We start from the raw sequence: 26,373 nt of genomic DNA, 5'->3' as shown, positions 1-26,373 counted from the left end.
AGGAACTAGGAGCAACGTGGGAGAGAAGGGAACTGTAGGAAACGGCTGAAAACACTAAATGCTTTTAAAGGATTTTTGTTGTTTCTTATCTTAGTGGGGAACCCCGGGCTTGAATGCCTTGGATTCAAACCCCTTTGACTGTCTCACATTTGGAGTTTGTCTGTGGGCTTCCCAGAGCAGCGGGTACACGCGGCAGTCACAGCCAGGCTGGGCCGTCCATGAAGCAGGAGCCATCCCGCACCTTCAGCTCCCCCGTCCGCAACGGAAGAGCAGGATAAAGAGGTCCACGATTTGCCTTACTCCCACGGAGGTGCTTATGACATGGAAAACCAGGCAGTTTGTACCGAAGGGACCGCCAAGGCTAATCTGACAATGAAAGGAAGAGGAACGTGGGGTGCAAGGACCCGGAGGGTCGAGGAACCGAACACAGGCAGAAGAGCCATGGCAAAGCACCCAGCTGAAGAGCTGAGAACCTGGAGCAAGGAGAGGGACAACACCGCAGCGCTGTTAAAGCCAGTGCCCGCTCCCAGGGGAAGGATCTCCCTGCCCCTGCAGGGCGAACCCACTCAGAGCAGAGCCCCTTCTCCAGCAGCGCCTCTCGACACAGCCACGACGAGAGGACGTGCAAAGCCCCGGCTGCAGCCTGCGCCAACACGCAGGTCAGCCAGGCAAGGGCCGTCTCCCGAGAGGAGCGCTCCGAGCAGGACGGGAATTCAGGAGGGGAAGTTTACGCGGCTGTTTCCTCTGCTGGTCGCTTTCCCTCGGCCGTCCTTCCTCCCAGAAGACAACTCGAACTTTGTACAGAAGCGTCATTAGCCCAGACCTTCTCCTCTAACCACGCCTGAGCCATCAGCGGGAAGCAAAAAAAAAACCCTGCATTTGTGTGGAGTGACGACATCCTCCAAACTGCGCTGTTTTGGACACCGAGCGCTTGGAGGGACAGAGTCATGGCGAAGGAATGCAGAGCCCCGGTCACCGCCGGGTTCCTGCGCTGCGACAGGGATTCTGCCTTTGAAAGGCCGGACCGACCGAAAGCGCCCACGGTGGAGGTGTGCTGGCCGCCGCGCTGCCGGGGGAGCGCAGGGGGGAATCTCTTCTCCATCCGCACAGGAGCGAGACTGGGGGTCATCTGCTGACCTCGAGCAGCCTCTCCGCAGCTCCTCTTCCCCAACTGGGACAGCAGCAGCTCCGGCCTCCCTAGGAGAGGCCTCTCCAACAGGCTTGTGTCAACACTGGGAAGCCAACACCTTCCTGTTAGAAGTCAAACACTCTGTTTACAGACCTTAACGCGACCTTCGGCAGCACTTGGCCAAACCTCGCTCCGTCCGCCCGCTCCAGGCTCCCGGAGGGCAGCAGGACACGGACCTGCACCTCCGCAGCAACACGCCTGATGCTCAGCCACAGGAAAGGGAACGCTCTCCCCAGTTCATTCACAGCGCTGCATGCCTGGCTTCAAGCTTTTTAACTGCTCCGTTACCTGGTCGTCTTTCCAGCATAGCAAGCCTTTCAGCCAAGCCACCCCCTGCCTAGCCCGAGCCACCGTCCCCAGCCCTGGTGGCTGACCAGCGGCTGCGATCATTAACAACTCACTGGCAGAAGCCACCAGTACCCTTCACTGGCCAAACACCTGGGACTGCCCCTATCCCTCCCCTTGAGCCCTCTTCACCACTTTTAGTGCGGCTTCCCCGTTTTGTAGCCTCAGCTTGCACCATCTGCCCAGCCCAGCAAACCTCAGCTCCCTCTGTCCCCAGCCCCGTAAGCTGCCCAACACGGGACTCTGCTGGATGCCAGAGGCGGCCCAGTAAAAGCAGCCAGTTCTCAGCAGCAAGAGTCAAGAAAACTCAGGCAAGAACAAGAGCTGGCGTTGAGAAGGCCTGCTGCTTTGGAAGAAAGCTGAGGATGATGGAGAGAGGGAGGGAGAACATCCACATACGTTGCTTAGACAGGGAACAGCGGGGAGGGACAGCTACGTCCAGCGCTGCCTCCTTCTCCCCCCCAACGGCCACCTCTCACAGAAGCATATTTTGATGAAGTGGAGCGCCTGATCAAAGAAAAGCAGGAATGAAGGAGGAGACCAAAGACGGAGCTTCAGGGGAAGAATAAATGAGTCTTTGCAGCAGACCTGGGAGGAAGGCGGAGAGGGTGGGCCCCCAACTCGGCTCCAGAGTGGAGGTGGGGAGGTGCTCTGCAGCCCAGCGCGCTCCTGAAGGCAGGTGTGCCCTCGCCGCAGCACTTCAGAGCATTGCTCAAAGCAAGTATGCAAACTTGACAGGCGATGGATCATTCAAGCGAAGGCTGGACAGCTTGCGACCAGCCCCTTGAAACGCCCGAGTAACCGGGGGGCTGATGCTTCAGATAAGCCCCGATTCCTTTGTGGGGATTTCTGCAGGACAAGCATCCTCGTCAGCCTGGTGACCAGTTTCAGGTCAAGCATTGTGAGGGCCCCAGTGTTCAACCCCGGGCAGCTGACAGTTGCCTCTGGGCAGCCAGTCTGAGAGCTCGGCACATCCCAAGTGCAGTTTCAAGGCACTGCAGAGAAATGTTCTGGCTCGGCCAGAATAGAAAGCAATTCTTGAAAGTGCTCTTTGTTTCCCTGAAAAATCCAGGCTGGCATTCAGACTCCTGCTTGGGGTTTCACTCAAAGAAGTTAGGACCAAAGTGTCCGAATTCAGAGCGAAAGCTGGAAAGTTGGACTACTTCCTCGTGTCAGAGAAAGTACAGGGAAAGAAAAAAATACGCCCTGTGTAAAAACTTCATGCACGCTTAGCAAACCCGCAAGTCATTAAACGCAGCAAAAGCCATTAGTTCTGCAGGACCCACAAAAATGCCGTGCTCTCCCCCCGCTGACTCCGCAGTTTGCCAAAAACCTTACTGCCAGCCCAGCACCGCCGTGACTGGTAACGCTGGGGCAGAGGCCTGCTAAAAGGCAGCGGATCACGTTATTGTTAGAAAGAAACAAAACACGCTAATTCTGGCCCCGCCAAAGCACCATATTTGCAGAATCCGAGAGATCAAGCCCAGCAAAGAGCCACTTTGTTTCAGCCCCCGAGGAGGCCAATTCAAACTGGAGCAAAAGGAAAATCTAAACTCCTAACAGCCTCTGAATGACCTCGATTTTAAAAAATCGGTTCCTGAAGCAACACCTCTAGGTGTGTGTTCCTTTTTATTATTATTTTGCTTGAAACCAGAAAGCTGAGGGTCAGCAGCAAGAACCGCATCGCTGAGAAACCGTGTTGATTTTACCCAGCCCAGGCAGGCTGGGATGTAAAGCCCGTTAAGGTTTTATAGGCTGCCTGGATTTCCCATTCCGCAGATACAGAACCTGAAGCCCGCTAGAAGGCAGGCTGGAAGCAGCATTTTATGCACCAAATGAACGCTTTGCTTGCTGTTGGAGGGACAAAAAGAGCCGGTGTTCCAGCCGTGCACTGGGCCAGCACCTCCTCCGATGCCGTTTGCACACCCATAAGCGACGCTGCTCAGAGCGGCCAACCCAAACGGCTCCCACCTGTACTGGGCAGACTGGGGGGGGGAGGCTGGAGGAGGTGCTGAGCAGTTTCCCTGCTGCAGCCAGACTAACTACGTTCCCAGGCTCTGCAGAGGGCTTAGGGGGATGTCAAGCAGCATCAGCACTGACCTGTGAACAAAGTGCATTCTTGTGGATCTTCTTGTAAATAAGAGCTGGGCAGATAAAACAAATGAGGCTTCCCATCGTGGCACCTGTCAGGCCCAGGACTGTTTCCACTGGCAAAGAAGAGCAGAAGTCAGCAAAGGCCCCTTCCAGGACTGCCAGAGCAGCAGCACATGGTGGCTGTCTGAGCCCCCGGCCAGGCTGGGGCACAAGCCCAGCCAGCCTGGCCATCCTGCCCAGAAAAGCAACCAAAAGAGACCACAAAAACATACCCCAGCAACCAGCCCCTTGCCCCCAGCTCCTCACTCACCATTCGGGATCATGATGCCTCCTACCATGGTTCCAAAGACAACCGCCAGGGTCAGGGCTTTGAACCGGAGCGGGGGCATGTAACCCCCAGCAGCGAAGGTGCCATCTTTTTGCTGGAGGAGAAGAAAGAGTTTAGCTCCTACACCACAACCCCACAGCTCCCAAGCAGCCACCCCAGCAGGCTCCAGCAGCCTCGTCACCTCCACGCTACGGTCTCCACGGAGGTGACTGCTAGCGGGGGCATTTAGACGTGGTTGAGCATTTTTAATACACAACTGCATCTGAACCTTGGAAACAAGAGTGACCGGGGGCACGGAGCCAAAGCTGCTGTTTCCATCCTGCCCCAAATGTGAACCGTACAGCTGTGGCCGAGTCCCCTTGCCAGTGCTGCGGCCGCCCAGCCTCAGCGAGCAGCCCCAGGGCCAAGGGCACGAGAGGGAGGTGCAGCTGAGCAGGCACGAGGGAGAACGCTCACGGGGGAAGAGCTCTGGTTTTACTGTGGCAAAGTGTCCCCTGGCCCCCCCAGGAGCAGGGCTATTCCCACCGCGTTACAAAACCTGTGCCAGCTCCTCCGCCCTGACGAAGACACCCCAGCCAGATGGCCGAGAGAAGGGTTGGTGCTTCGGGGGAGCTGCTGACACTCAAGGGTTTCCAGAGGCCCTCTGCTCCCCATCCCATCCCCACCCTCCGAGCAGGAGGTGTGGAAATCTGAGGACCCAGTGAACCCACGTGTCCTGCAGAACCAGCGGGTCCCCGCTCTCCTGGCTCGCAGATGGGAGAGGGAAGCAGAGCGACATGTTCAGAGCCCAGAGCAACGCGCTGAGCACAGGCGAGAACCAGAGTCTTCCCAAGCATTTCCTGCGCTTACTCCTCTGCACCCGCTGGCTTTCACCGATCATCTTCCCCCAGCCCTCAGGCTCTCCCGACGTGAGAAAAGAACCGGGGGCTTCTCACAGGCAGAAGTGGCAGGATTTAGAGCTATAAATTGCTCAAGTTTTATTTCCTGCCCTAAGAGGTTTCTATTTATGCAGATACACAAAGGCCTCAGAACATTCCCACAATCTCTTACTGTTATTTACTGAATACCATCGGCATGCTTAGTGCCGTACAATACACAGAGGAGAACACGCTACTGCCACAAGGGACTTACAGTCTACATCAGACAGACCAACTATAGTCACAAAGGCTGTCTGAAGATCTGACCCTGGGAAAGGTGAACGTGTGGGAGCGGGCTGTGTTCCACCCCAGGCTTCTGCACCGGGCTGGCACCGAACAGCCAGGGCCGGCACCGGAGGACGGGGACATCTGAACCCGGAGGGGAGAAGGCTGCTCAGGGAGCTACTGACAGAGGTGCGAGGATAAGAATAATAATAAATGAGCAGAAAGGAGCAGGCACAGGCAAAAGCAAGAAGAAATGAGGCTAGGCTGGGCTCTGAGGCCAGGAACAGAAGCTTGAGTACATGCAAAACAAGATTGAGCTGGCCAGCAAAGGGATGCCAGCTGGAGCAGCAGGAAATAAGGAGGCTCCTCTGTTTCCACAGGCACATCTCCCTCTCTCCGAGGGGCAGAACCACCTCGGCTCTCAACTGTGTCACACTCGGGTGCAAGAGCCGAAATCCCCAGCGGAGCAGGGCGGTGGCAGCCATGGGACTCGGGGCACAGCAGAGCCACAGCAGGCTGCAGGCTCGCAGCTCCAGCCCATGAAATTCCTCTGCAGAGAGAACGAGAACCTCAGTGTCCCAGAGATTAACCATTTTGCAGGGCAGGATTTACAGACTGCCACGGGCCTCCTGCTGCACCGCTACCGCACAGCGGGCACTTACGATTTCGCTGTGAGTTGAGGGTTTGTCCCTCTGGACAGCGAGCACCTACGCCAAGTCAGAAATGGGCATCTGGCAAAGGGCTCTCACAGAACCAAGGCACGTCTGGAGCCCAGGTTGGCAGCCAGCAGCAGAAGCCAGAGAGTCGCAGCAGCCCTTCAAAAAGCAAGTTTCAAAGGTGCACACCAAGGCAGCCAGCTGCTCCTGGCCACATGAGAGGCTCTTACCTGCTGCTCAAAGAGAAGGGTGTTCAGCGCCTGTCTGCACGGCAGAATCATCATCGGAAACCCCACGGCTACTGACATCATGAATCCCACTCGGATCATCTCCGTCACGAGGTTGGAAGGGAAGTTCATTAGGACGTTCCCAGCAATGGCTTCAGTGTAACTCACGTAGCCAAAGAAGCCCACCTGTCCGGCAGGAGGGGAGGTGAGCGGTGCAGTTTGACTCCAAAGCACATTCATATCTGATCGTTACAAAAGGCTGGAGGTCGGTGACCCCCCATGAGTTAGGACCCTGGGAGGGACCGTGGGGCCGCCTCCGTGGGCACCCCGCCAGCAGCCCCAGCTGCAGCACCCCCAGAAGTTGAGACAAATGGTTAAAGAATAGTGGGACCTTCCTAAAAGCAGAGGCAAGCTTCTCACCATACACGGGGGGCTTTCATGGAGGACATTGTGGTGAGGGAACGCCGCCATGGCCCGTGACACAGAGCAGAGACACTCTGCTTGCTGCCATGCCCCCAGACCGGCCCGCTCCAACGAAGGAGGGGCCGTAACGATTCCCCCCCAGCAACCCAGCTCACAGGACAGGCTCTTCTCAGAAATTATTAACTCAGTTTTATTAACTGGTGCTTTATGAGGCATAACTTCCTTCACATCCTCCCAATCGCAACAAGCTGGAAGAAGCTCTCCTAAACTCTGGGCAGCATCTCCAGGCCCTGGAAGGCAGAGGGCAGGCTGATGGGCACGGAGGAGCTGGGTCCGCATGCTGCCTCCGCCTGAGGAAATGCGCTACGCTGAAAATCGGGACTCTCCAAATGCCTCCCGCACTGTTCGGTTCGTCACCTCCCATCTAATTTTGCTTTCAGCAAAACGACTTCTCTTTCAGAATAAATACAGATAAGGAGAAACCAGCCCCATCTGCACATAAACCATCATCCCTGTTGCCCCTCCAGAGCGTGACTTCTGGCAAGGAAAGAGAAGAGGAAGTTTCTTACCGTGATGTAAAAGGTGGTGACCACGTTTAGGGAAGAAGCAAATATGGAGCTCATGATTTTAACAGACGGCTCATCCAAGCTATCATAGGTAGGCAAGACCTGACTGTAGAAAAGGGTAAATTATTTAAGGAAACCTTCTGCAGAGAGAGAGAAAAACCCAACTCCAGCACGTTCCCTGCCTCAGCCCAGCAGCAAAGAATCCCTGACACCTTCCCTCCCTGCAGCATAAACACTCGCTGCCATTCCACAATTTATACTGCTAATGCCAAGAGATTTCAGAACACTCATAACTTTAAGTGTTGCAAAAATATTCCTGCTCTCCCCACCCCACCACGTGGAGCTAAACGTGTGATGTAAACATTTTGGTTCAGAAGTGTTGCAAAATGAATGACCGTTTGTTCCAGTGAAACACCAGTGGCACCACGCCAGGCAGCGCCTTGGAGATTATTGTTCTTGGAGCTCTCTGCGCCGATAATTAAAGCGACGCAGTGTTTACAGAGTAAAAGCAGGAAGAAGGTTAGAGCATCGCACTGTCTAAAGGAAAAGTCAAACAAACAAAACCAAACGCAGCGCCTGTCCCATCTCCGCGCTGGTGCTGGAGCTCAGTTCATGCAAAGCTGGGAGCGCCAATTACACGGGATTTGGGGTATTTACAGACTGGGAAAGCATGTGGAACGTGCTTTTTGACATCAGGTGCTATTTTAGCAACTCATTAACCTCTTGTTACTTTAATTCAAGTGGCTACATCCTGGCTTCAGGTTACTGAAGGAACTCTCATGGGAACAGGGGGGCATCCCGTTAGATGGCAAGGGGGTATCCCCAGCTCCAACGGGCACAAAGCCATTAACAGAAAGTGCGTCAGGCTGAGGCCAAGCCGAAAAATCCTTAACCCTTCATCCCTTAACGTTAGTCCAACGGTTCTGCACGAAGGAAGCTGAGCACGTCGGCTCGCAGCGACTCGCGAGATGCGCAGGGTCTGCAGACGCAGGGAGCGAGGAGCCCAGCTCCCCCAGCAGCCTCACAGTTTCGGATTCCTCCCTGCCCTCAACGCAGCGACATCTGCTAGATTAACTGACTATGTCCCAGACTCCAGCCCCGCAAGAGGAAGCGGGCCAGCAAAAAAAATCAAGGCCCAGGAAGGAGAAGAGAGGGAAGCAGAGCGGCTCCGCAGTGCATGGGATGGCACGGCCAGGCCAGGTCCGTCTCGGTGCAGGAGCAACAGCAGTGACACGGGGACGAGCGCCACGTGAAGTCCAGCAGCACCCAGGCCTCCTGCCATCACCCGATGGCACCCGTTGGGTCAGCTTTGGTTTGGAGGACCAGCACAGCGTCCCTCGAGCCCCCCACGACACGCCGCTGGGCCCCCCTGCCCACTGCCGCCTCTCAAAGCAGAGCAAGAGGACACGCAGCAGGCAACAGGCAGCGTGTCCTGACACGCCCGGGGTTTATTTTTAAGCAGAACGACTGCACTGCAGGCCAGCGAAGGATCAGGGACCCTTCCCCACGTCACCTGTGACACTGCACCTCGAAGAGTGTGTGAGCAGATGGCTCCTCCTGAGCAGGGAGCAGACAAGTCCACACAAGCACTGAGAGCAGACTCGGAGAACGCAGCCCTGCTTCAGAGACGGCCAGAGCCACCTCGGAGTACCTGGTCTTCACCCTCCCTGTAGTGACCGCCCTGCACAGGCTCTCCGAGCGCAGCAGGAACTTGGCCTGCTGGGAGCTGATGCTCGCAGAGGCAACGAACACCCCCCTGGCTTCTATTATCCCTCTGAATTCAGCATCTTTGCATCCATCTGCACCAGAACAGCCAGCCCCGGAAATTCAAAGTTTTCTTCTGGAAAGCTCCGCTGACTCCTCTTTAATCAGAGGGTTCAGTGACTTGACCAAGGTCACGCCAGGAGGTAGCCCTGGAGTCCTCACCCTCCCAGCTCTCAGCTCCACAGCAAATTTCCACGCTGTGTAACTGCAGAGGAGTGACCTACTTTGCAGTTCAGCAACCACAAGATAGCTTTTCTAGAGCGAAGGGTATTGAACTCACAAGCAAAGTGGGGTCAAATTTTTCAAGCTAGAATAGTGTATTTATTTGTCCTTACTGTATGCTGCATTTACGTGCTGAAGGAAAAGGATTTCTGCTTTATGTTAGAATTATTTATTTTTTGAAAAGGTGATTCAGAGGTTAGCAAAATTAAACCTACCTAGCTGAGAATAACATGCTTATAAAGGCTGCCTGGGCTGGACAGCCTATCGCCCTGATGCTCGGAAAAAACGCGTAGCTTTAGGTTCGGCTTGCCACATAAGTGCTGTAATGAGGCCTATATTTAGGTACGCGCACACTGGTCCAGACCAAACCATCTCCCTGCATGTCCAACTCCCAGCAAAATTGTGCTGGGTACTGTGGGGCTACCATAGGAAAAAAAAAAAGGAATTTAAAAACTCTAAAATGTTAACAAGGTAAAGCTGTAAAAGAATACAATTCCCTTCGCCAGTTGTAATGGAGACAATAAACAGCAAGACTGGAGCGTGTTCGGGTAGGAACCGAGCTGCCAAGAGAGCCAGTAAGTGGAAAATGACGATTTGGATCTTGCATGTGGGTGTAAACACAGCAGTCTGAACAAATTTTATCCATCACATTCATTTACTGTTGGCATGCTACCCATTTGCTGGAACTACAGGGGGGAAAGCCCAGCTCTGCCAGCCTTCCAAACGAGGACGGTCTTTTCCGTGTCCATGTTTGGATTTACACTTCTATTTAAAGTCTGCACTATTCTGGCCAGGCACGTACCGCTCACTTGCCGTTTTGGTGCAGGAGGTAGTGCTGCTAGCGAGGTGAAAACAGCCTGGTCTGCCGGCACGTCCTTCCACGTGCCAGGGGAAACCCTCATTACAAGCAGGTAACTGGAAATGCGCGAACACCTCTCCAAAGCCAACGACTGTGCGATCTTCCGAGTACTCTCCAAGAAATCCGGGGAAGCAGCAAGCAGCTGCGAGCTCACGCTACCCGGCAGGGAGCCCTGCGGCCACTGGGCAACACAGCCCCGCTGCCTTCCCGGTACTAAATCACCCCCCTGAAGAAACAGGGGAAATTCATCCCTTCTGCAGCTGTACCAGATGCAACGTGCAGCACACTGAGGATCTGTCTGGCCTCAATGATCTTGTGTTGCTCAAGTACAGTAACTCCCCAGTGAAATATAACTCCCTCCCCATCTACGCAACAAAAGGGTCACAACTGTACTTCAGTGGGCTGTAAAATATTCGGATTAAAATAAAACAGGAAACCAGATGGTATCTATCCCTTGCAGATCCTCGCGACCCTCTGCCCTCAGAAAAACTCACTGCGCACTACAGCTGCCAGCAGCGGGAATGGCAGGTACTTACGACTGACAGGCGAAAGACATGCCGAAGATGGGGATGCAGCGAAAAATGCCCTCCCAACGAGTGTAACTAATGCGCTGCAGCCACTGCCCGCTGAAGAGCCCGTGCTTGAAGGACGACAGCACAATCTGCAGCGAGGAGAAAGAAAAAGGGTTAAAATCCAACCCAAAGCAACTCGATGGAAGCAGCAATGCCGATGCTGGGATAAAAGGCAGCGCGCGGCAGCTCTGCGAGGAACAGCTTACGCTGCCTACCACAGCCCGATCTCTATCAGTCAAATTCCCCAGCTCCCCACCCCACCCACACGCTTCATTAAAGCTCCCAGCAACCTCGCAGGGCCCCTTGCCACCGAGGATCCTGGGGTGTGTTTTAAAAGATCTACGACATTCCCCCCTTGTTCGATGCCATCAGACATCATAGCTCGCACCAGGAGGAACAATTTCCACTGACACATTTAACTGTGAGAATTATCGTTCCCAGCAATTTCTTTTGCGCTCTTTTAAACACGTTTTTCAATCCGAACGGGAAGCGACATTCGCCTTGGAGAATCCTGTACAGCGGAGAGAGACAAAGGTTCCTAAAGCAGGACCCCACCTGCACGCCGCTGCTCCAGAGCCGTCGAACAGCCCCAGTTCACCACAGACAAGGACAAACTTCATGAAAACGGGGAGGGAGGCACCCGGCGAGGCCAGGGCGGCTCTTTGGCTATTGACAGGGAACCTGGCAGGCATTGGGTTGCACAGGAAACAGAAGGTAAATATGTCTGAATGCCTGTTTATAATATCGCCTGAATGGGGGTTTTCTAATCCCCAGAGATTACGTTTTAGTGCAGCCAACTCTCATGAAATGTTGTGGTTTTCTTAAAGGCACAGCTCCTGAAACACGGCAGTTTCGTAAAATGCTCATTTACAGTCTCCAGCCTCCTTCAGAGGCAAGCTCGGAAGCGTGACCCAGCACAACCTACTAAAAAAAGTCAAGTGGAAAGAATTTCCACACCTCCCTTTTCTTCCTTTTGTTTCAGCTCTTCCAGCCCTGAAATCTGGGAGAGACATGGCTGGGGCGGCACCAGCAAACCACACGAGCATCTGCGAGGTGAAACCCGAAGTCATTAAAGGGCGAGTGAAAGTCTGCACCTCTCAGTAAACGGTGCTACAGAACGGGGCTGGGCCAAGCCAAACAGGGCCAGCTTGAGGTGACTCTCGGTTTACTCTCCTTAATCCAAACGGTCAAGAATCGACTCACCTCAGCAAAGAAAAACTTCTCTAGAAATATCTAAGAACAAGTACATGCCATGTACCAGACTTGAGACTTTACAAAGCTTTCAGTGCTCAAGAAATAGACATGCTGGTGTCTAACAAACAAAACTACTCACAGCCGGAAAGCCATTAACCACCGGCTGCAAAAAAGCAGGCAAAGCACGCGCTCGAGTTCTGAACAAGAGCCGCCTTCCCCCACAGATTAGAAGCACTGAGGTGTTCATGGCAAAACACAAACGCATGACGAAAGTCCTTCTGCTTCCAGGCACTCTTCCCCACATCTTCCACCCTTTGATTCAAAGTTCAGAGCCCCGGATTAAAAGACACCAGCAAGCAGAATAAACCACAACTCGATTTGTGGGTTATTATCATCGGTGCCACCACAGCCTCCAGCACCCGTAACAGCTTACAGACCCAGCGGCCAGCTTCTACAGCCTGTACCTCCCCACCTCCAGGGCACGGGCACCCAGATCACTTGTTATGCCCGGCACTAGCAGCACTAATTATCAGGAAGGACATTTTAAACTTGAGGCCTGCACCTGCAGGCTGTCCCGGTGGGAACATCTGTGTTAGAACAATAGGAAAACAGCATTGCCAGCGTCGATACTCACCACAAACATGAACACTGTGTAAAAGATCAGAGCCATGGCACTGAAGGACTGTATGGAGGCCATCATGTTCCTCTGGAGGCTCAGCGGAAGCACAATGCACAGGGAGACGGCAAAGAGCAGGACTATCCGGAAACTGCCCGACACCTGGAAAAGGGAGCTGCATAAAGAACTGGAGCAGGGAGGATACTCGGAGCATCCCACCAAATTAGCAAAGCAGCTCCCTGCTGTGGTTCATTTTTCCAGAGTGAGGAACAATGCAAAGCCAGGATCGATTTCAAACACAAAATTCTGCTCCTGTACGTATCGCAAGATTTGATGCTGCAAGCTTGCCATTTCCTTGGCTAGGTCTGTGATTAGCTCGTACAGTCACTGGGTGCCACTGTTGCTCTACACAGCGCGTGACAGGTCCATGCTCAAGTGGAAGTACTGGGGGGAGTGTTTAAATGCTAATCTAGCACAAGCTATTTCAGTATTTTCATGCAATTAAATCAAAACTAAACTTACTTGGGAGATAAGAGATTGAAGTCTTGAAAATTCTGATCCAGAAAATTAATTGAAACCTCACACTGGTATTTATTATAGCAGAACACTCTGAAATGTTTGGAAATGCTTCATACCTAATTTGGCTGCAGCCACAACGCATCTTTTTAACTTCACAGTCCCTCGGTCAGAGCTGAGCAGCATCAGGCAGAGCAGATAACAGCCCCACCAGAAATCCTTCCCCATGTCCATCCCACTGCTCGCACCCTGGCTCGCAGCGTGCCAGGAGGAGCAGCAAGAGGCTCCTGCCCACGAGGAGCACCTCAGGCCACCTCCTCTGGCGCCAACATCCGGCTCATCACACAGCTTGTTTTATCTTCAAGGGGAGGCAGATGCGCAGCAACTTTGGCCACCAAAACAGCCAGGGCCGGGACAAAAACCCCTCTCGAACTAGAGGGCTGCAAGGGGGTGAGAGCTCGGACAGAGTTAACTAAGGAATTCATCATAGAAACATAGGTTGGAAAAGACCTCTCAGATCATCAAGCTCAACCATCCACTCAACACCCCCACACCTGCTAAACCATGTCCTGAAGTGCCACATCGACAGGTTTTTTGAAGCCCTCCAGGGATGGGGACTCCCCCACCTCCCTGAGCAGCCTGGTCCAATGCCTGACCGCTCTTTCAGGAAAGAAATTTTTCCCAATATGCTATCTGAACCTCCCCTGACACAACTTGAGGCCATTGCCTCTCGTCCTACTAAGACAGGAAGTATCATCTCCCCCAGTAATCTGCTCCAGAATTAACAGAGACCAAGTTTAAAAGAATTCCTTTGTTGGAAGGGCCTTACTGGAGGTTTTACGCATCTGATTGTTCGCCATATGTCTGGGCTCCCAGGACTTCACAGAGCCGAACGCTCTGTGCGTGAGGCGAGCCGTTAAAGCCCACCACGAGACGACCCCACAGCGCCTGGCAGGCTGCTGAGCCCTCTGCCGAGGCAGGACGCGCTTTGCTGTACCTCAGGCACAGGCAGCTCGACGCAAGAACTGGGACCACCGTCTGCATGGCGGACGCGATCCAGTCAGGATTTATTTACCTGAAATCCAAGCAGCCGGGCAAAGAAGTTGGACCCCAAATCGCCAATGACAACGTAGAAAGCAATGCAAGTTCCCAGCATCAGCCCGATCATGCTGCAAAAACAACAAAATACACGCGGGTTAGGAGGCAGGGGCAGGAGCCCTGCGCCGCAGCCCCTGCTCCTGGGCAGCTCTGTGCCAGCAGCCACACTCCCAGGATTCGTCCTCCGCAGCCCTCGCGAGAGGATGAGGCTTGGTTAATGCTCAGGCTACCTCAGAGGCAGCTGGAGACGCTGCCTGGGACTGCCGTAACCGCGGCTGCAGCGATGGGACCCCCCCACCCCGATGAGGTTTAAGACACAGGTTTAGGGGTGGACAGGTCTCGGGGGCTGCGCCCCACACACAACCACATCAGCTGAAGATTGCTCCAGATCCTGGTGCCCCCCCCCGCTCACCAAGGAACATCCAGAGGAGTTGCACACAAACAGCTAAAAGGGAACATTTAAATCCTGCGCAGTCGCTCGGTCGCATTCAGAGGCAGAGCAGCCTCGGCGCGCCTTGCTGCGGTGCACACCCACCCTCTAACTCAGCACAACTTTCTGGTCTGTCACAGCAGGGACGAGCCCCAGATTTCGCTGAAACCACACTGAAAACACGCTCGGCAAGCAGGAGTAAAGTAGGTTTTCTGTCTACAGGGATCCAGCGAGCTGCGAGCTTGCTCTCACAGCTGCATGAGCCCTCTCTGCCTCGCTACCGGTGCTCGAGGGGAGGACCACGCTTTTCTCCTCAGGCTTGTGAAGGGCCGGCCACCAGTTCTGCATTCGACCCTAGCAAAATAAAAACCAGAGAACCTCCACCCACACCTCACACCTTGGGTGGAGATGCAGCTCTGGTAACAACCCGTGCATGGGTTCAGCTGCTGCTTGGAGCCACAGAAAAACCGGACCTTGGAGATGGCAAGAACTCCTTTGTTTCTTGGAAAAACACTTAGAAGAACCAGCACGAGGTGTTCTCAGCCCCGTGCCCCGCAGCAGGGGCCTGCCATGAAAGTCTCAGTACAAAACCGGCTCTCAAACTTCTTTCCACAATGTGGACCACACTTTAATGAAAAGATTGTCTTATGGGCTGCTTCTCCTCCCACTCATGATTGCACGGACCACTGTCCCTCCCAGTTCCAATTATATCGCATCCCTGTGGCAATTACGGCAATTGCTTGTATGGACGAGTAACATCTGAGAAATATTCTGCATATTTTTAGCGTTCTGCAGCAGTTTGCAGCTGGGAAGAGGGAAGGAGCCAGCACCACTGACTGGCTGGGGCTCAAGGCACTTCCACCAAACAATCTCTGCTGGAAACAGCAGTGCTGCAACGATGTCACAGAATCCCAGAATCCCAGCATGGCAGGGGTTGGCAGGGACCTCTGTGGGTCACCCAGCCCAACCCCCTGCCCAAGCAGGGTCACCCACAGCAGGCTGCACAGCACCGCGGCCAGGCGGGGCTGGAATATCTCCAGAGAAGGAGACTCCACAGCCTCCCTGGGCAGCCTGGGCCAGGGCTCCGGCACCCTCAGAGGGAAGAAGTTCTTCCTCATCTTCAGCTGGAGCTTCCTCGGCTTCAGTTTGTGCCCGTTGCCCCTTGTCCTGTCACTGGGCACCACTGGAAAGAGTCTGGCCCCGGCCTCCTGACCCCCACCCTGCAGATATTTAGAGGCATTTCTCAGGTCCCCTCTCAGCCTTCTCTTCTCCAGGCTGAACAAGCCCAGCTCCCTCAGCCTCTCCTCGTAGCAGAGATGCTCCAGTGCCCTCATCATCCTCGTAGCCCTGCGCTGGACTCTCTCCAGTAGCTCCTCATCTTTCTTGAAGTGGGGAGCCCAGAACTGGACACAGGACTCCACATGGGGCCTCATTAGAGCAGAGCAGAGGGGGAGGAGAACCTCCCTCGCCCTGCTGCCCACACTCCTGTCGCGTTGCAACTGCTGAACGAGACCTGCGGGGCAGCTTCTACCTGCGTCGGGGCCACCCGAGGAACCTGGAGCCTGTCCTGCGACGGAGATGGGATTTCCCCTGCACGGCATCGCCTAACGCCTGGCGTCTCGCCGGGGAAAGCAGCGGGCAGGACCGGAGCAGCTCAAGGGCGGGTCCAAGGTGCTGCACGCTCTCCCTCCCACCAACTCACGGCAGCCTTGGCAGCGATTCCACCCCTGGAGAACGGCCACAAGCGACATGCCCGTGACTTCACCGCACACGCGGCAGAGCGGGAGATGAGTTCCCTCCCCCACTTCTGTGCTCCCGCTGCCTGGGAAGCGCTCTCGTCTCCACCGAGGAGCGGGTGGGACACGCCTGCTGTGCTTAGGGGATGTCACCTATGCTCCCGCTCACATTCCAGGTGGCAAAGGGAACTTCTGGGAGCAGGGAAGGCAGGAGGGTAAGAAACGAGAGCGCAGCAAGGCCCCAAGAGGCTACAGAGCAGCATTTTTCATTACAGAAAGCCAAACTATTCAAGCTTGAAATAAGTAGCAGATTACCTTGTTTCCACCAACATTTTTCCTGCTTTTCCATAGGCATGAAATGCTGGCAGAAGAGGAAACAAAAACTTAGAGTTAGTCAAAGAAAGGTCCAGAACCTGACACGCACATGAGTTTGACATTAAACAACGGTGACAAAGGGAGGTGCAGCAGGAACCCACCGGTGTTGTGTTTTGGGGTTGTTTCCCCTCGCCCGACCTCCCACTTTCTTTTTCAGACAAGCCCTCCGCAAACTGAAAACCACATCAGACAGGAACAAAGCTGAGGAAAAGACAGAGAGCAGGTTCTCTTTTTTTTTTTTTCTATTTAAAAAAACCAGTGGTGTGAAGTAGCAGTCACACATGGCAAGCATTAAAAGCAAGCCAGCGCGGAAGAGAAAATATGCATCTATAAGATGCTGTGTGGCAAAAAGTTACTGCGGCGCAAGATTTCAATCAAAACTCTCATTTTTATTTTTATCTTCCCACTACAACTGAACCGCCTGACGTTGCTGGATGGGAGATCTGAGATGGTGCCCAGAACGTTCAATCCCATACCCAGAATACCCAGTACTCACAACCCACACCAAAGGGCTGCTGCCAAGAGACTTTTTCCGCTCCCCCCCCCCATACTTGGGGTGTAGCTTGCAGATCAGTAGTCTTTAAATCATTTGTGTTTTTTCTTAAAAAGAAAATGCCAAGAAAACTCCGCTTGTATTTTTAGACCTTACTGGGTAGAATGGGAATTGAGACCTCCAGTTCCAGCACAGACCACACTGCCCAGTTCTGTCAGCCTCTAAACGCAGAGGTCCGACAGGAAAACCGCCGGCCTGGGCTCCCCTTTGTCTCCTCTCAAGGTTCAGCACAGCAAAACATTCCCGGCGGCCGCCAGAAAACAAACTGCGTTCACTTCTGGAAGCATCTTCTGCTATTTTAAATATTAACTTACAAAGTCTGATTGCTTTGGACCCCGCTCGAGCTAAAAAACAAGGAAACGAGATGTTCTCCCACAGAATGAGAAAAAAGCATGGCAGGAGACGCACAGCAGAAAAACAAACCGGAGCTGTTATGTGGGGTAGCACCGAAAATAGCTGACGGCTGGGTGACAGCCCGGGCGGAACAGCCGCCACCAGGCGCGCTGCCGAGTGCGAAGAGCAGCCGCACCGCTTCGGCCCCCGGCTCTCACCTCGTCTGGGAACACGCGACGAGAAGGGGAGAAGGCAGCAGCCCTTGGGGGGGTCAATCACGCAGCCAAGGGGCCTGGGATGAGCACGAGGGACCAGCGGGAGGAAGACCTCCCTCCTGGAGACTGGGTCATTAACGAGCCAACCTCCAGCAGGGCGGCTGCTGCTCTGCTCCTGCGAGCTCCTCTCTCACATCACCCCGAGCTCCTCTCTCACGTCACATCCCAAGGTTGGCGCCTCCGGAGAACAGCTACAGCTGCCAGTGACAGCCTAGGCCAGAGACGCCGAGCAGCCATCGGCCTCCTCGGCTGTTCTGCAGCCATGTTCTAACGAGAACGAGCCTTCAACCCTTACACCAGACAGCCCCACCTGGGGACACGGGAAGAACTGGATCCTTTGTCTTCTCAAGGAGGAAGGAGAGGATGACTGTGAAATAAAATTGTACAGTCGAGCATCTTTGGAATGGGATCTCTAGATGCGGAACAAGCTGGGCAGAGCTGGATCCGCTCAGGTAATTAGCGCAGCCCTTGGAGACCCAAGCGTGGTTACGAGCAGGGGCAGCACGTGCCTCAGCACCTCTCTGCAGGGAGCAGGGCACAGCAGGCTGCGGACGGCGCCGGCACCCAGCACGGGGGGTCTACAAAGACTCAGGCCGCTTTCCGCAGCTGTAATGGGAGGCTTTAACTCATCTCCTGGTTAAAGTCTGTCTGGGAACTGCATCCCACTTCTCCTTTCCTTCCACACAGCGCAGGAGAACAGCAAAGAGCAAAACGTTTCTACCACCCAGCCCCTTCAGGCACAGAGCGCTGCCGAGCGAAGGCGTCTGGGCTACACAGCAGCCCGTTACGACCCCGGCTCTTTTGTAGCTGTAACGGTCGCTCTCAATGCTCCTCCGGAAGGGACTGGCTGACTGAAGGGAATTTGCAAAACTTTCCTACATCTTTCAGCGCTGCCAAAGCCTCCCACAGAATCAGCGGCGGGGGCTGCCAGGAACCCTCGCAGATGTACCAGGGCACAAGCCCACGGTGACAAAGGCTGTCTGTGTGGAGCTGCCCAACCTCGCTGCACGCGGCGGCATCGCAGGAGCGCTGCCGTTCCTCCCAGGGCTGTCCCTCCCGGTGGCACCTCTCCCAGGGCAGGGGCATTCCCAGCCAGCCTCGGCATGCCAGGAAGCTGAGCAGCATTACTGGCCCTTGGTGTATCCGAGCCGCTTGGCTTCAGGGAGGGCAGAGGATCCCTCGTTCCCGGGAGATGCTCCAAGGTGGAGGGAACTCTCTGTACTTCGGGGAAGCGGCACACAAAGACGGGCTGCGAGGGGGCAGGGAGAGGCAGCGTGGGCTGGGAGCGGCGGGGACTAGCCAGATGCCACCTGGGGGCTCCCCCTTCCCTCCAGCATCAGAGGCACAACCTCCAGACCACAGAGCTCCTCGATCTTCTCTGTTCCCAGCAGCTAAAACTCAGCAGAAGCCAAGACGTACAGCCCGGCAGCAGCACCTCAGGCACTTGGAGGATGGGGGAAGCCCATCTGTCAACAACACGGTCAGCGAGCCAGCCGTGCATTTCTTTAGCTCTTTCACCAACGGCAATGCCAGTCAACTCTCTCCTCCCCCCGAGAAATAAGCGAAAAGGAGCAAAAGATGGCTTTTCCTCTCGTTTCACATGCCAACGGAGAGGACTGGAACCCGAGCACCTCCTCCTGCCCCCCCAAGTCGGTCAGAATCAGCACAGAGGTCGCAAGCCGAGGCCAACCCTGGCGCCAGCGCAGAGGCGACGAGCTCTGAGGAAGAGGGCTGACAGGCTCTGCCAAAAACCCACACATGAATCTCGCAGATGTTTTTATTTTCTTGGCCGCTTGGAACCTCGCGCGCTGTTTCCCCTCCGCCGCGAACGCGCGCAGGGCGCGGATCCAGGCAGCCCCAGCTCCATGCCAGGCTCTCCGCTGGCAGAACCCGATGTCCTCGGCAGCACACTGGGTGGGGAAGCTCGCGGCTTTCGTGCCGAGACCAATAATTTACACCAGACACCCTCTACGCCAGCTCCCGAAAACTTGGGTTTTGATCAGTCAGCGCTGCATCTCCTCCCCTGCCCTGCAGAGTCAAAACAATTCTGAGCCTATTAACTTCACTGTCAAGAGCAGAATTAAACCCTCGCTCTCCCCTGGGGACATGGGGCGGGAGGGAGGGACTGACAGAGCAAAACAAGGCAAATTGAAAACTACATCAAGAAACCATTTGCTACTCCAACAATATCAGTAGGAAAGTTGTAAATTAAAGAGGTCAAAGTAAAACCGCAGTTTTAAAAAGAAAAACACAACACACGAAAAGCCCTAGAGCTGAAAACCCTCACCGAGGCCGGCGTAGGTCCTGCGCTTGCTGAGATTGGCCGATTTCACCAGGAACATGCAGGACTGATGAGTCATCCAGGAGCAGAAAATCAGCAGCAGAGCCCCCAGGACGATGCCGCACTGAAAGGGAAGAAGAGTGGGGAACAAAGAAGCGCGAGAGGGAACGTCGGCGGCTGCGCTCGGCCGTATCGCCCTCCCTTCTCACCCCCAGCCGCGCTTCTGCCGGTGCAGGGAGCTGCCTCGGCTTCCCAGCGGCTGGGAGAAACGCGACGTATGAGCTCGGCTTCGCTTCCTCCGCAGCCCAAGGACAACGCGGAGCAGCCACCCTTTTCCCACAGCTCCCAGCTGCACCAGTTTAAGCGCCAAACTGTGAACTGGGAGCCGTTGGCGGCACAGGACTTCCAGGGCTGCCCTCGCTCAGCCCCCTCTGCGCTCTCCGCAGGTTTGTGCAGAGCAGAGAACGCCCAACCCCAACCCCCAGCCGCAAAATCCGTTGCAAACCTCTTTAATAAGAGCGATCCGACGGCGGGAGCGGATCACCCAGCTCGCTCCCAGCACGGGACAGCAAATGCAGGACGCTTTTTGAGCGGGTGACCTCGAACAGGCGCAGGCGACGCCAGCTCCCAAGCCCAGCCGCCCCGTTTTCTGCCGTATTTCGGGCCGGCGCAGACGCGGGGACGGCGACAGCTCCCAGAGCAGGGAGCGGGAGCACAGCGCAGCCCGGCAGTCGGCCTGCCAACACCCCCGAGCCCACCTGCCTTTAGCGTAGGGGTAAAATCCTCATTTTTTTCCCCCCTCCCACCCACGATAAAGGCTGAGGGGGTGACCTAGAGCCCTCACGACCAAGGCAAACGCGCGGTTTGGCGCAAGGGATGCCCGCTCTCGGTCCCGAGCGCTCTCCTCACCCCCCCGGGACCACAAGCCGCCCCCCCCACGGGCCGGCGACCGGGACCACACCGCGCTACCCCCGGCAGAGCCCACACCGAGCCCGGCTGCGAGCCCCAGGCCCAGCCCCGCGGCCAGGGGATGGAGGGGGGGCGGCGGGACCCGGCCCCTCGCCCATGGGACCCGGCCCCTCGCCCCGGGGGCCCGGCGGGGAGCCGGCCGGCCGGCCGAGCGCGGCGGGGCCCTCACCTGCCGGAAGCAGAACGGGACGGTGAGCACGCTCACCCCCACGATGCTGTTCACCACGTTCATGATCAGGCCCCAGTTGGAGCCCGCCGCTGCCGCCGCCGCCGCCGCCATGGCCCGCGGGGGGGGGCAGGAGGGGGTCCCCGCGGACCCCGCAGCCGCCACCCGCACCCCGGCTCAGTCCCCGGCTCACTCGTCAGCCGCCCGTGCCCGCCATGGCGCGAACGGATCAGCCCCCCCCGCCGGCCCCGGCACCGGCCACAGCGGCACTTCCGGGTTCCGCTGCTCTGTTGGCGCTTCCGGGCAAACGAGGCGGGAGGCGCGGGGCAGAGCGGCGCCCAGCGAGCTGCCTCTCCCGCCGCCTTGGCGGACCGTGACCGCTGCTCCTGGGGGGGTTCCCCCGCCCGGCGCACCCCGAGAGCCGGGCACGCGCACGGGCACGTATGTGCGGGTGCACGCGCACGCACGGGTGTAAAATCACGCACGCGGGCCGGTGCATGCATGCGGATGCCTGCGCACACACGGACACGCTGCGGATGCATGCAGCTGCATGCAGCTACAGGCATGCACACGCATGGACACACACACTGATACATATGAACGCACATGCAGGCGTGTAAAGGCATTCACATGCGTGTGCACACATGCACACATGCACTCTAACGCAGATTAATGCGCCTGCATGCCTGTAACGGCATGCACATGCATGCACACACATGCACTCACGCACTCTGACACAGATGAATGCACACGCAGCGTGCAAAAGTATTCACACGTGTGCACACACATGCACACATGCAGATGGTGCCCGGCTGCCAGCGTCCCCTCGCAGCGCCGCGGCACAGCCACACTCTCCAGACTGGCACCGTGCTGGGGGGACACGAGCTGGGGATCCTGGGGTGCATTGAGAGGAGTGTGGGCAGCAGGTCAGGGAGGTTCTCCTCCCCCTCTGCTCTGCCCTGGTGAGGCCCCATCTGCAGTGCTGTGTCCAGTGCTGGGCTCCCCAGTTCAAGAAAGATGAGGAGCTACTGGAGAGAGTCCAGCGCAGGGCTGCGAGGGTGAGGAGGGGACTGGAGCATCTCTCCTATGAGGAGAGGCTGAGGGAGCTGGGCTTGTTCAGCCTGGAGAAGAGAAGGCTGAGAGGGGACCTTAGAAATGCCTCTAAATATCTGCAGGGTGGGGGTCAGGAGGGTGGGGCCAGACTCTTTCCAGTGGTGCCCAGCGACAGGACAAGGGGCAACGGGCACAAACTGAAGCCGAGGAAGCTCCAGCTGAAGATGAGGAAGAACTTCTTCCCTCTGAGGGTGACGGAGCCCTGGCTCAGGCTGCCCAGGGAGGCTGTGGAGTCTCCTTCTCTGGAGATATTCCAGCCCTGCCTGGCCGCGGTGCTGTGCAGCCTGCTCTGGGTGACCCTGCTTGGGCAGGGGGTTGGGCTGGGTGACCCACAGAGGGCCCTGCCAACGCCCACCATGCTGGGATTCTGTGACCAGGATGCCCAGGCTGGCACTGGGGCTGCTCCCCATGCTGGGTAATTGGGTGCTGCTCAGGGTCCTGGGGATCCCTGATCCCCACCACAGCACCGGACCCCCACCCCGACCTCCTTCCCCCCAATCACCAGGGTCCCAACGCACCGCCGCTCAGCGAACGGGAGCGGGGACGCGCCGTGACAGGGGTGAAGGAACCGGACAAACGAGGGCTAAGTCGCAGCGCAGCGGGGCTGCCATGGCACCGGTGGGAGCGGTGGGCGACGACCGGCAGTGGACCCAGCGGACAGATTTACCGCTCCCAACAACTGCCCAGCGCTGCGGCCGCGTGCCTGCTGCCGCCACCTCCGCAGGGTTATTTTATTGATTTTTATTGATTTTATTGATTTCAGCTCTCCTGCAGCCCCGGCAGCTCCCACCTGGCACTGTCCCAAGGGACCAGGGGTCTCTCCAGCTCTGCAGGTGCCCCTAGCCGCGCGGACACGGGCAACCAACAGCCCAGCGCCAGCCCCTGCCTCCAGCGTGGGCCGGCGGCTCTGTCTGTCCATCCGTCCATCGGATCCTGGCCGTGACCAGCCCCACACCGTTTCCCCACTGCAGACCTGCCGAGAGCGGGTGCAAAACTCCCTGGAAGCCACCAGAACTGCCTCAGCCCCTGGCACCCAGAGATGGCAGCCGGGATGGGGACAGCAGGGCTGCACCGGGGACCCCCAGCCCTGCTCAGCGGGGACGGCGTGGGGCGTCGTGGCTCCGTTCGGCTCCTGGGAGCTGGCAAAGGGCAGCGCAAGGCCCAGCTCGCTTCGTTAGCGCGAGCAAGGAGCGGGGCCGGCGGCAGCGTCCCCAGCATGGGAGCTGCCGGGAAGCCCCAGTGGCTCAGAGCCCTTCCCAGTCCTGCCCGACGCCTCCGGTCTCTCCCGCCCAGAGAATTAACGGAGGGCTGCCGGAGTCGCAATTAGGGTAATTAGGAAAGGTGGCTTAGGGCCGGCTGGGGAATCCCGCACCGTTTTATGAAAACATAAAATCCCCCCCGGCAGGTCTGGCATTGGCCGGGGCTGGGCAGGGCCCGCGGGGACGCACACACGGGTGACGCCGTCCCAGCAGAGCCGGCTTCATCCAACAGCAGTGCAGGGGTCCCGGGGCAATGGGAACCCCCTCCCCAGGCTGCTGGGCTAGAGCCCACCCACGGCCGGCCCCGGACGCCTGGCAGAGCAAGGATTTCAAAACATAAATTCAAACAAATCGCGTTTTTATATTGCAGATAAGGGCAGCTTTAATCGGTTTTATTGCATAACAGCCATTAATGAAGCACAGCTTCAGGCTCCTTAATTGCCGGGTGACGGAAGTTCAGCCCCTCTCGGCGGCGCGGGCCGCGTCACGCGCACACCTGGCGGATCGGAGACGCGGAGAGAGTGATGGTCGCGGCTCAGAAAATGGGGGCGAGGGGCCCGATCCCCGTGGGGGGTTGAATCGGGGAGGGGGGAAGCAGCGTGGGTTGAACAGCACGAACCGCCCTGGGGGGAGGCCAGGGGCCGTGGCGGCCCCCCCGGTGTCACCCCCGCGTCCTGGTGCCATGGGGTGGCTGTGGGGTGGGTTTTGGGGTGGCCGTGGGGCTCCGTGGCTCACTGTGGGGTGGGTTTGGCCGTGGGGCCCTGCAGGTCGCTGTGGGGGGGAGGGTCCGGGGTGGCCGTGGGGTGGGTTTGGGGATGCGTTTGGGGGTGGCTGTGGGGCCCCGGGGCTGGCTGTGGGGTGGGTTTGGGGGTGGCCAGGGGGTGGGGTTCGGGGTGGGTTTCGGGGCCGGTGTCCCCAGAGCCGGGGGGAGGGGGGGAACACGCGCCCACGCGGGACACGCCCCGCGCGATCCCCGCCACCCTCACACCCGCGCGCACCACACGTACCGATCCGGGCCGGGCCCCCAGCACCCACCCGTGTCCGTCCGCAGCGCGCGCCGCGCGAGTGGGCGGAGCCGCGCCGCGGGACCGCCCTTCCCCTGTGCGCATGAATGAACGCGCCCCGCCCCCGCCCCTTATAAGGCCTCCGGCGCCGCTCGGTGGGCGGGGCCTGCCCGGCTCCACCCCGCCACCCCTCGTCCCGCCCCCCCGCCGGGACCCCGCCAATCGGAGCGGCGCTCCGGGCCCCCCGCGGCCTCCGGCCTTTGTTTGTGGAGGGCGCCGGGGCCAATGGGCGCGCGGGGGGAGGGGCGGGGCGTACGGCGCGGCCCGGCCACGTGCGCGCGGAGCCGCCACCGCCGGGCCCGGGGACACCGAGCGGCCCCGGCCCCCCCCGGCAGGCCCCGAGCCCCCCTCCCACGGCCCCCCGGCCCCCCAGGCCCTGCCGACGGCCACCCCAGGGGCACGGTGCTCCGAGCACCCCCCGCCTCCAGCCGTGTCCCCAGGGTGGTGGCTGTGTCCCTAGGACCGGGGCTGTGTCCCCCGGAGCGGTGGCTGTGTCCCCAGGGTGGTGGCTGTGTCCCCAGGACCGGGGCTGTGTCCACAGGACTGGGGCCACGTCTCCAGGGGGGACTGTGTCCCCAGTGGGGTGCCATGTCCCCAGGACCATGGCTGTGTCCCCAGGATGGTGGCTGTGTCCCCAGGGTGGTGGCTGTGTCCCCAGTGAGGTGCTTTGTCCCCAAGATAGTGGCCATGTCCCAAGGACCGTGACTGTGTCCCCAGGACCATGGCTGTGTTCCCCAGGTGGTGGCTGCGTCCCCAGTGGGGTGCTGTGTCCCCAAGACCACAGCCGTGTCCCCAGGATGATGGCCATGTCCCCAGGGCAGCAGCTGTGTCCCCAGGACCATGGCTGTGTCCCCAGGATGGCGTCATGTCCCCAGGGTGGTGGCCATGTCCCCAGTGGGGTGCTGTGTCCCCAGGACCATGGCCATGTCCCCAGGATGGTGGCCATGTCCCCAGGACAGTGGCCGTGCCCCCAGGGTGGTGGCCATATCCCCAGTACCATGGCTGTGTCCCTAGTGGGGTGCTGTGTCTCCAAGACCATGGCCATGCCCACAGGATGGTGGCCATGTCCACGGGACCGTGGCTGTGTCCCCAAGACTGTGGCCATGTTCCCAGGATGGTGGCCATATCCCCAGGACCATGGCTGTGTCCTCAGTGGGGTGCTGTGTCCCCAAGACCATGGCCATGTCCCCAGCAGCCCCAAGGAGCCAGGCCTGGCCACGCACTGTCACCACGGGACCCTGCATGCTGGCACTGGCTCGGCAGCTCCTGGCCCCGGCAGACCCGGTGGCCCCAGGGCCCACGGCGAGGAGCGGCCCCAGCCCCTGCCAGGACCCCCAGGCTCCGGGACCCCTGCGCTGGGGGTCAGGGCTGGCCGCGAGCAGCCACGGCAGCAGGGGGTGACGCCGTGCTTGGGCGCCTGCGGCCCCACTCACCCACCGCGGCCACGTCCGGTGATCCGCCACGTCGGGGGGCAAAGCCCAACCGCCCGCAGCCCCCCCCCTCACCCCGCAGCCGGGGCTGCGCCACGCACGGACCCCCGGGGCTGGGACACGCAGCCGTGCACCCATCCGCGTGTCGGCAGCCGGCCGTGCCGAGCGCCCACCGCACACAGGGGAGCAGGAGGCTGCAGCGGCGGCCGTGCCGGGCGGGAGCCTCCCGAGGGGCCCGGGAAGGGCGACCTGGAGACCCAAGCCCACGCCGGGGTTCTGCCCGGGAACCGCCGGCCACTCCGCGGCCGGGAGGGCGGCGAGTGCGGCGGCGGGAGAGGAGCCCTTCGCCGGGCCGGGGAAGGTCACGGCCGATTTCACCATCACAGGCAGCTCCCGGCTCCCGCGTTTGACGGTTCCAATCCCGTCCGGTGCCGCAGGACGCTGCCCGGCACGGCGGGGTTCAGCCTCGCACCGGCCATGGAGCTGCTGTGCCCGTCCGGGAGCCACCGTGCCCGTCCGGGAGCCGCCATGCCACAGTGGTGGCCGGTGATGGCCAGATCAAGGGGTGCTGCCGGGCT

At 58.3% G+C, this 26,373-nt stretch overlaps 1 protein-coding gene across 1 annotated transcript in view; it reads right to left on the bottom strand.

The window, feature by feature from the left end:
• The window catches only part of SLC38A10 (solute carrier family 38 member 10), a 38,534-nt gene extending 17,310 nt beyond the window's left edge, over window positions 1-21,224 (bottom strand). The window contains exons 1-10 of the mRNA XM_075440763.1: window positions 20,933-21,224; window positions 19,801-19,918; window positions 16,293-16,338; window positions 13,789-13,882; window positions 12,216-12,359; window positions 10,352-10,476; window positions 6,974-7,076; window positions 5,985-6,167; window positions 3,939-4,050; window positions 3,635-3,741 (exon numbers count right to left, since the gene is read on the bottom strand). Of these exons, the coding sequence (XP_075296878.1) occupies window positions 3,635-3,741; window positions 3,939-4,050; window positions 5,985-6,167; window positions 6,974-7,076; window positions 10,352-10,476; window positions 12,216-12,359; window positions 13,789-13,882; window positions 16,293-16,338; window positions 19,801-19,918; window positions 20,933-21,043 (1,143 nt within the window). The 5' untranslated portion in view covers window positions 21,044-21,224. The remainder of the gene's footprint in view (window positions 1-3,634; window positions 3,742-3,938; window positions 4,051-5,984; window positions 6,168-6,973; window positions 7,077-10,351; window positions 10,477-12,215; window positions 12,360-13,788; window positions 13,883-16,292; window positions 16,339-19,800; window positions 19,919-20,932) is intronic.
• Window positions 21,225-26,373: the final 5,149 nt, after the last annotated feature.

The sequence above is a fragment of the Opisthocomus hoazin genome, chromosome 21, assembly GCF_030867145.1.
Source record: "Opisthocomus hoazin isolate bOpiHoa1 chromosome 21, bOpiHoa1.hap1, whole genome shotgun sequence".
NCBI classification, from domain to species: domain Eukaryota; kingdom Metazoa; phylum Chordata; class Aves; order Opisthocomiformes; family Opisthocomidae; genus Opisthocomus; species Opisthocomus hoazin.
This window is presented reverse-complemented; position numbering and strand designations above follow the sequence as displayed.